General features: G+C 43.9%; 1 protein-coding gene across 2 annotated transcripts in view; it reads left to right on the forward strand.

The window, feature by feature from the left end:
- Positions 1-2,289: 2,289 nt before the first annotated feature.
- LOC117474431 (MAGUK p55 subfamily member 2-like) overlaps positions 2,290-10,000 on the forward strand; it is a gene marked incomplete at its 3' end in the record, with an annotated part of 12,760 nt that continues 5,049 nt past the window's right edge. The window contains 3 exon segments of one of the 2 annotated variants that reach the window (XM_034120211.1): positions 2,290-2,355; positions 9,218-9,261; positions 9,547-9,647. In XM_034120211.1, the coding sequence (XP_033976102.1) occupies positions 9,231-9,261; positions 9,547-9,647 (132 nt within the window). 2 annotated transcript variants of the gene reach the window in all.

Raw genomic sequence — 10,000 nt, forward strand, 5'->3', positions numbered from 1 at the left:
ACTAATAAGGCTTTATTCAAACATTAAAGAATACTTTAGGTTAAGGTCGTCTTTTAAATAAGAAAAAAGCTTTGGGGGTATCTACAGATATTAAGCCTGACAAAGTACTTAACGTCTAATATATTGCATGGTTTGTTTTGGAACTTGACAATCAACTTTCCTGCAATGTTAACTATGTTGAAGCACTTATTTTAACTGATATTATACATATTAATTATACTCTTATAAGATGTATGTAGATAGAATAAGAAATGTGCAGAATATGTTTAATGGTGGAGGAACACACATATTGATAGATGTCTTGTAATGCACTGTTATAGGCAAAATAGGCAACAACCGGAAGACAGAGAAGAAGAACAGACTGATATAAACAAACAGCAAATAGCGTGTGCGTTCCATTTTCACTCTCGTCCATCAAAAACATGTTTTAGAATATAAAAATACATGAATGATGAAATGAGCACATAAAGTGCATGCTATCACATCACAGTTAATAGACCTGCGTCTGATGATCGCAGTGTTCTGGAGGGTGTGTCGTTTATTGAGTCAGCAATGTAGTAATGTATGTAATGTCATAATGGCCACTTCTTGCTAAATGTACATTTCCATGTGATGCTTTTATCCGAGGCGACTCACAATAGGTAAATGAACAGCAGTAGATCTCATTTACTTAGACACTGGACTTAAGGACAATGTTGAGGTACTTGAGACTAATCCTGCAACTTTATACTGACAAATAAACCCATGAGATGAAAATGAATAGCCGTCTGTGTTGTGCCTTCTTAAATCGTTTGTTTACGTCCCACTTCCGTTTCGCTTCTCATTCGCTAGCTGAACAGCCAATCAGAGTGGTTTCTTGGTCCGCACGGCGTCGGCCATGAAAGGCCAAATAAGGCGTGTCATGGCCGACGGTTCGGGAGACACCAAATTGAGTTTGGGCGACAGGGCACGCTTCGTCGTCCGACTAACGAAGACGGACGATTTCGGCCTGGTGTGTCAGGGCCTTTAGCGGCAGACAGGGAGAGACAGATAATGACACATGGCGCTCTCCAAGAAGAGGAAAGTGGAAAGTGAGGACAGAGCTTTTAACCCTGAGTGGACTCATTCATGTTCATCCGGCCCACTGGGAGCACAGAGCCAGTGTGTCTCATTTAGAGACCGTGAAGCTCATTCAAAGTGCCAAAACGCCACTATGAGACAAAACTCAAAGTGTTTGACCAAACATTCCTCTCAAGTCAGAACTGAGGTCACAAAAAAATAAGCAGTCTCAGAGCCCGAAATTAAAACTAAATATGGTTCCAGGGCAGGCTAACCGAGGCTAACCAAGGCTAACCGAGGCTAACCAATGAGCACCTGCAGGTGTATACGAGAATGGCCCTGACACCATTTCAGCCCAGATTTAAACTCCTGGCAGGACAAACTCCAGCTCAATTCTCGCACTGAATTAAAGAAAGTGAGTGAGGGACTATAAGAGGGAAAGAAAGAGAAACTTTAAAACTGTTCAATTGTTATGATGTGTAAAGACTGATATGTTCTATAATCGGCTGAAACTGTTAAGTCATGATGTGAAACGGTTAACAAAGCTATTTTATTTATTTCTCTATTTTATTTTTAAATGCAGCCCGAGAGGAACATTACACATATCCACAGTATGTACTGTATATCTGTATAGTTCAATGTTCATTGACAATAAATATTGTTGTTTTTGAATTGTACTTTCTTTATTTGATTGGCAGTCGGTTGTTGATGACATGCAGACGTTGATACAGCTACAGGCTACTTCAATATATATCACACTAATTCATAAAGCAACTTAGACATTTTGATGTTCCGGACCTTTGCATGGGGACATTTTCTCTAACTGGACCTCGTTGAGTTTGAGTTGAATACCCCCTCTGTAACAGACAGAGAAACAGCACTTTGGAAACAGGGCTGAAACAGAGGGGATTATGGGTAATGCTGCAATGATCTGTTTGGTGTTTCAGCCAATCAGAGACAGGCTCTGGATATATCTGAGACCTGTGATATATTGATGAAGAGGAGGATGATAGGGGACCTTTAAGAGAAACTAGTTGTCATTACACACAGAGATATGGTGTAATTAAGTAATGCATTAAACACTTAGAGGTTGCAAAGACATTTAAAAAAATAATGTTGAGATTTTCTAAATAACATCAGAATTTATTATTTTATTTTGTACTTTTCTTACAATTATTATTATTATTATTAAAAGCGTTTTATTGTGAAATCCTCCCGGAAGTGACGTGTGTGTTCGTGCTGCAGGTGAAAGCAGCCAGACGACAACAAGCATCGCACGAGCCTCAGACAGCGCGAGCCTCTCTCACAGATATACAGGTGAGCGGGTTAGGGTTAGAGATACAACACATCATGACATCAGGAGAGGACTATATCGATATCTCTTTATTATTTCTATTGTTTCTATTCCTCTGCCTCGCGCGGGGGGCAGCTCGCGCTCACTGGGTGATGGTGATGGTGCGTGTGTGTGCGCGTGAATGTGCGTAATGCTCATAACATCAACATCCGGGGAATTTAATATAAAACCAAATGTGTGTTTTAGCATTTAGCTTATCATTCAGCCTTTTCTTTATGAGTGTGTGTGTGTGTGTGTGTGTGTGTGTGTGTGTGTGTGTGTGTGTGTGTGTGTGTGTGTGTGTGTGTGTGTGTGTGTGTGTGTGTGTGTGTGAGATGCTTTGTTGGTGAGCGTTGAGACTAATTAGCAGACCCGTGTGTGTGTGTGTGTGTGTGTGTGTGTGTGTGTGTGTGTGTGTGTGTGTGTGTGTGTGTGTGTGTGTGTGTGTGTGTGTGTGTGTGTGTGTGTGTGTGTGTGTGTGTGTGTGTGTGGTGTGTGTGTGTGTGTGTGTGTGTGTGTGTGTGTGTGTGTGTGTGAGTGAGAGAGAGAGAGAGGTGGGGGTACACACATGTAAGAAAACAAAGAGAAAAAAAACAACCTCTATAACACACACACACACACACACACACACACACACACCACATATTACACACACACACACACACACACACCACACACACACCACATATTACACACACACACACACACACAGACTCACTCACACACACACACACTCCACATATTACACACACACACACACACACACTCCACATATTACACACACACACACACAGACTCACTCACACACACACACACACACACACACCACATATTACACACACACAGACTCACTCACACACACACACACTCCACATATTACACACACACACACAGACTCACTCACACACACACTCCACATATTACACACACACACACAGAGAGAGACTCACACACACACACACACACACACACACACACCACATATTACACACACACAGACTCACTCACACACACACTCCACATATTACACACACACACACAGAGAGAGACTCACACACACACACACACACACACACACACTCCACATATTACACACACACACACACAGACTCACTCACACACACACACACACACACACACACTCCACATATTACACACACACACACAGAGAGAGACTCACTCACACACACACACACACTCTAGGGAAAGTTTAATATCTTCAGATCAACACAACTTAATCTACATTTCTTGTGTGTGTGTGTGTGTGTGTGTGTGTGTGTGTGTGTATTGGAGTGTCTGAGCAGATGGATGACGGTGGGGGGGAGGTGGAATAAATAAAGGAGTAATGGAGGGAGGGGGACATTAGGGAGTAAGGGAGAGTATAAAGGGAGCAGATGGGGGTCACAGCAGTGTGTGTGTGTGTGTGTGTGTGTGTGTGTGTGTGTGTGTGTATAGGGATGTACTGTGTATACACTGCTCATCACTACAGATATTCAGTGATACTACATTTGTGTGTAAACAAACATGAGTATATTCATCATCAGATGCTTTATTCACTAGTTTGCAGAAAACGTGAGTAAATATAGTTCTTAACCTGTTCCACTCTGAGCCTGTTTTTCAGGTCTCAGGCTCGAAAATGACATTCCCAGAACAAATGACCATATCTTCCCTTCTAAAAGGGTTAAATTAATAATCTTTTCTCAAAGTAATGATAAACCTGTGAGTTGGATGTAGAAGTGTCAGAATCAATATAAATGTTTTTTATTTTAAAGAAAATTCAGATTTTACATAGTAAAAAACTGTAAATTATAGTGTCCGTCCAAAAATTATTTTTTACAGATAGTGAAAACTACCCTTGGATGATGGGTTAGTAGACTAAAAGCTTTAGGAATCCAAAGTACAACATATAATAAGTACCCTGTATCAAGATTGATGCAAAACAAGTGAAATTTGACCTTTTTAGAGAGATTTAGCCAAAAACTGGGCCATCTGGGGTCATATGGGTGGATTTGACCTATCTCTGGCCCCCCTTGCTCGATCTGGTTGGTTGACATACCCTTGTGACCGTTAGAGCCAATAGAATCGAAGGAGGAGGCTCCCACCCAGACAGGTTGTAAAGAAAAAATGTTGCCGCTTCGCGTGTGGAAAGCGAAACTAAACTGGAGGAATGTCTCCTTCTGGAGTTTGGAAACTAAAACGCAGTTGTATTGCTTATGGATTATCAGAAATAATTTCAAAGAAGGCACAGACACATAGGATGAACCTATGGATTAACTGCAGCATCGTTTTTTTTATCGTTTTAATGCCATTGAAGACCACTTTTGACCAAGGTGAGCCATATTTACATGTTTAGCTTCTTTGCTCCACATGTGATGATGTACGCTTTCGTTGATAGCGTCGCGAATGTTTATCACTGAGTGTTGAGGTGGGCACCGTTAGATTCAGTGTCTCCAGGACACCAAAAAAGAGTGTTTGGTTGTGCATCTAGGATAAGTAATAAGGGAGTTATGAGTGAGTTTAAGTGCCTTAGTAGGTCCCGTTTTTTCGATCGAGGCTAATCCAGAGGCTGAGTGCTAGCATTGTGGGGTTTTTTTGAAAAAAAAAATTAAAAAGATCAGTTAGCTGAGTTTCTTCCCGTTACATGGATATAACACATTCATAGTTTTATTCAATATTAAGATTCCTTAGACGTTGTTTCCTGCAAATGACGCGTTTATCCGCCCGGTACCGGGGGGAAGGCGTGAAACAGGTTAAAGGTTCTGACCCGTCCCCTTGTGTTATGAAGCTTCTGCATGTAACCGGTCTGCAGAGTCACTAACCCTCAAAGTGCACCCTGTAGAGAGTAAAGCTCTAACACAGAGCAGACCTGTCTGTGAGGCCCCTGAACGCCTCGTTGGACATTTCTCATTTTACATTTGTTTCTTCCAGGAACCGCATGACGTCATGTGGTTCCTGGAACCCAAATGGACCAATCCTTGGAGCTCCTCACACACCAGGACCCCTTGGCTAACTAACAGGGAGTCCCAAGGTTCAAGGTTCAAGGTTCTTTATTGTCAATCTGACATAGCTACAGAGTAATTATGTAGTTGAAAATCTTATGTCACAGGCTTCTCCAACAATGCAACATAATAACATAATAACAATACAGAGAGCAAGAGCAATACAAAAAGAAAAATAGTTATAAAATAAAGTGATGATGTGGAATAGTGCAGTACAAGTCTATATACAAGTTATTGGAATGATATATATATATATTAGGTATTAGATACATAATACTGAGTAGCAGATGAATGTTTTGAAGTTGTTTCAACAGTTCAATTTTTTAACAGTCTCACTGCCCGCCCATTGCTCCCTGGTTGGTAATAGACGAGTTGGGATGGTGGAGAAATCCTCTCTGCAGACCCATCCTCTCTGCAGACCCATCCTCTCTGCAGACCCATCCTCTCTGCAGACCCATTCTCTCTGCAGACCCATCCTCTCTGCAGACCCATCCTCTCTGCAGACCCATTCTCTCTGCAGACCCATCCTCTCTGCAGACCCATCCTCTCTACAGACCCATTCTCTCTACAGACCCATTCTCTCTGCAGACCCATCCTCTCTACAGACCCATTCTCTCTGCAGACCCATTCTCTCTGCAGACCCATTCTCTCTGCAGACCCATTCTCTCTGCAGACCCATTCTCTCTGCAGACCCATTCTCTCTACAGACCCATTCTCTCTGCAGACCCATTCTCTCTGCAGACCCATTCTCTCTGCAGACCCATTCTCTCCGCAGACCCATTCTCACAGCGTTATAAACCTTTTTCTTACTCAATATCAAGCCACACTTATTGTTGTTACTTCGGCTGTGACTTTGTGTGTGCTCAGGATGAGCTTTGCGCTGTCTCGCTGTATCGCCGACCCGGAAACCACACCAGTAAGCCAGCTCAGTGAGCATCGAGCCTCGCAACGAGCCGACCAATGAGAGCACACTGGGCTCACAGGGAGGGGGGGGGGGGGGGCAGGAGCTCCAACAAGCCGTTTAGGACAGAGAGTGAATACACATGCTATACAGAGATGCTGTATGAGAAACCAATGAGAGTTTGGAACATTGCACAATTTAAAGTGGACCTCTCATGCTATATTTAAATGATATATTGTAGGGCCATACCTATATAAGGTATATTTATACGTTTCTGTTTTCAAAATACCAAACAGATCATGCATGTTAGCCATGCCTCATTTCGCTCTATGTGCTGTTTGCTGTCTACGGGTCTGATTCTGCTGACCACGCCCCCCTGCAGGAGAGGGGAGACGTGCTCTGATCAGCTGCTGGGCTGTCAGAAGAGGGGGAGAAAAAGAGATCTCCGTCCTCCGTGTTTTATTATATAGAGTCGTTATTCATTTGTTTTAAAGCTCAATAAATAACAAAGAAGACCTTTGACCGGCACTTTTATCATTTTGTCCGGAAGATTTAAACTTTAACGGACATCTTGACCGGCGAAAGAAACTGAAACTGAAACTCTGCCGCACGGTCCCCTCGTTCCTTGGAAGAGGCGGAGAGGTGGGTGTTTGTCATCTGCTGGTGGACTAACCGGAGAGAATTACAGTGCTTGCCTCGACGGGGAGGGATTGCATTGAATTAAAGCAGCAGGAGCAAACGCTTGCCTCGGGGAGGGAGAAAGAAAGCCACAGCGGAGAATAAACAGAAGGGTAACCATGGTAACTATGGGCGGGAAGTCTTCTTCGCTGCTTTTGTGGCAGACTACAGCGCCACTTACAGGCCTGGCATATGTACTACAGCGTCTCCAGCGCTTTCGAACGGCAATGGCCGTGGCTGTCTCCTCCTGATTGGTGGAGTTGGCCCAATAGCCGTAGCGCCACCGTCCTGACGTCAGGACAGTGTTCAAATCTGGATCAGTTTTTATCAGATCCGTTGCAGCCCCTTTTTTAGAGATTTGGGTATGGAGGAAAATAGAGAGGGTTGTGTTTTCTGACACTTGGTGAGTTCCCTGGAACACCAGGGACACATATTCATGTAGAAAAGACGTACACAAGGGCATTTTGCATGATAGGTCCCCTTTAAATCTATTCTAGTAGACCTCAACAATGGAATTATGATCAGTAGAAATGGCCATGACATGGGACCTTTAAAGAGGCCCTGTTCCTCTCCTGCAGTTCTATAGGTGTTAGTGCATGTAAATGGTCTGCAGAGGCTCAAATCCCTGTGTTCCTCTCACACACACACACACACACACACACACACACACACACTACATCATGGGTCGGCAATAGGTGGCCGACCCATGGCCATTAGTGGCCCGCCAGCAATAATATTTGGCCCGGAAAATTATTTTGAGAATAAAAATAAAATATGTTTTTGAGATTTCTTTTTTACAATATCGGACCGACAGTCGCACATATAGGCTATAATGTCAGAATAGAGATTCTACCTACACCTGAAGAATGTTTATTGTACTTTTATCCATGTTGAGAGTGAATGACACACAGCACAGGCACAATCTGGCAGCGGGGTGCACTGACGCTGATAGTGGATCAATAAGTAGCTGGACAGTCCGTGGTGCTGAAATAGCCAACATGTGGTTTGTGGTTTGAAAAAAATAACACCAGCTCACTAAATCATTCAAACGTAATGTTTACTTATATGTGAACAGTAACAAAGTTCAGTCAAAACATTGACAACAAAATCGGAGAAGCCGCCTGATCATGGAGGGCGAGGGGCGGTGCATATGTTTTGGCTCATCGGACATTTATGAGAGAAAATCCCTAATGTCCGAGTGCAAGTGAATGCAGCACAAGACGCGAGCCTTGTAACCCCTCCCCCGGCCCTGGCGCGAGCGTGGAAATGTGATTGTCATTTGAACGGGACGGCGCAAAACGAGAAGCATTCGGTCTACAATGACAGAGAAGAGACTGTGGAGTTTGGCTGTACTCAGCATCATAGCCGTGGGAACAGGTTTCAAATGGGGGGTGCTGTGGGGATGACACCAGGACCGGTTCAGACCAGTTTGCTGCCCCTATAGGCAAGGTTTGAGCTGGCAATGAAAAACCTCTACAAAAGACCAACACACTACAAACAGAGAAACGTATTGACATGGTGGACAGCTTATACAAAAAGGCTTCAAATGTATTTAGTATTCTATGAACATGTTTTAATTGGGGGGTAGTCGTCACATCCTCGGGGGGTCCGGGGGTCTGCCCCTCCAGGAAGATTTTTGTTAACATTTTAAAGTAAAATGCTTCAATCCATCTGGAGAATCACACAACGGCACCGCAGCGAGGCTCCCCCCCCGTTGACAGTTCACTAGCCCCCCCCCCCCCCCCAAGCATTCGAACGTGTCACATGTTTTAACAATCAATTACTTAAATTAGCCTTTGATTATGTTCCGGCCCGCCATCTAGTGGCTCAGAAAAAAATTGGCCCAAGGCCAAACTTATTTGCCGACCCCTGAACTACATCCATGTTCAAACTGCAGAGATTTTTTAATACATTTATTTAAGAAGTTTAAAAAAAATGCTGTCTCTTTGTTCTCCTGCTCCCAAATCTCTATTGTATGGTGCTGTTGGCATGGAGATGTATAGATTAGTCACGCCCCCCCCTCCTTTAGAGAGTGTGTGTGTGTGTGTGTGTGTGTGTGTGTGTGTGTGTGTGTGTGTGTGTGTGTGTGTGTGTGTGTGTGTGTGTGTGTGTGTGTGTGTGTGTGTGTGTGTGTGTGTGTGTGTGTGTGTGTGTGTGTGTGTGTGTGTGTGTGTGTGTGTGTGTGTGTGTGTGTGTAAACTCCCTGTGTAAAGATGATCATGTGACTCTCTCTCTCTCTCTCTCTCTCTCTCTCTCTCTCTTCATCAGACTGACTGAAGCAATGCCTGTGGCCTCAACCAGGACAGAGCCTGGTGAGAAGACCCTCCTCTTCATCACCTTCACCCCTCCTCTTCATCACCTTCACTATCAGGGATAATATTGTGTACTAATGTGTGTGTGTGTGTGTGTGTGTGGTGTGTGTGTGTGTGTGTGGTGTGTGTGTGTGTGTGTGTGTGTGTGTGTGTGTGTGTGTGTGTGTGTGTGTGTGTGTGTGTGTGTGTTGTGGTGTGTGTGTGTGTGTGTGTGTGTGGTGTGTGTGTGTGTGTGTGTGTGTGTGTGTGTGTGTGTGTGTGTGTGTGTGTGTGTGTGTGTTACAGGGTCTCAGGTGTTGGATGCGATGAGTGACACCACCACCAGCTCCACCACGGCCAACGACCTGGACCTGATCTACCTTAAAGGCATCATGGAGAGCCCTGTGGTACACACACACACACACACACACACACACACACACACACACAGAACTGTATCCCTGTATATTCGTGGTGTCTGTGGTTAGTTCAAGTAGGGGTGGGCGATATGACAATATATATCGTGGAGACGATATTAGGTCTCCACGATATGCCTTTTCAGAGATATCATATCTATCGTGATACAGAGAGTCCCTCAGTCATAGAATGTGCACTCACTGAGAGTGCACATTCTATGATTTGCAGTTCTATACCTTAATTTATACTTCTGTAGTACGACGGTTTCGTCTACAAGCTAACAACGCGTCTCGACCGCACCACAATGACCTCATTGCTTGCTTGAAGGTCTGTTGTGTTGATC

The sequence above is a fragment of the Trematomus bernacchii genome, unplaced genomic scaffold (assembly GCF_902827165.1).
Source record: "Trematomus bernacchii unplaced genomic scaffold, fTreBer1.1, whole genome shotgun sequence".
NCBI lineage: Eukaryota > Metazoa > Chordata > Actinopteri > Perciformes > Nototheniidae > Trematomus > Trematomus bernacchii.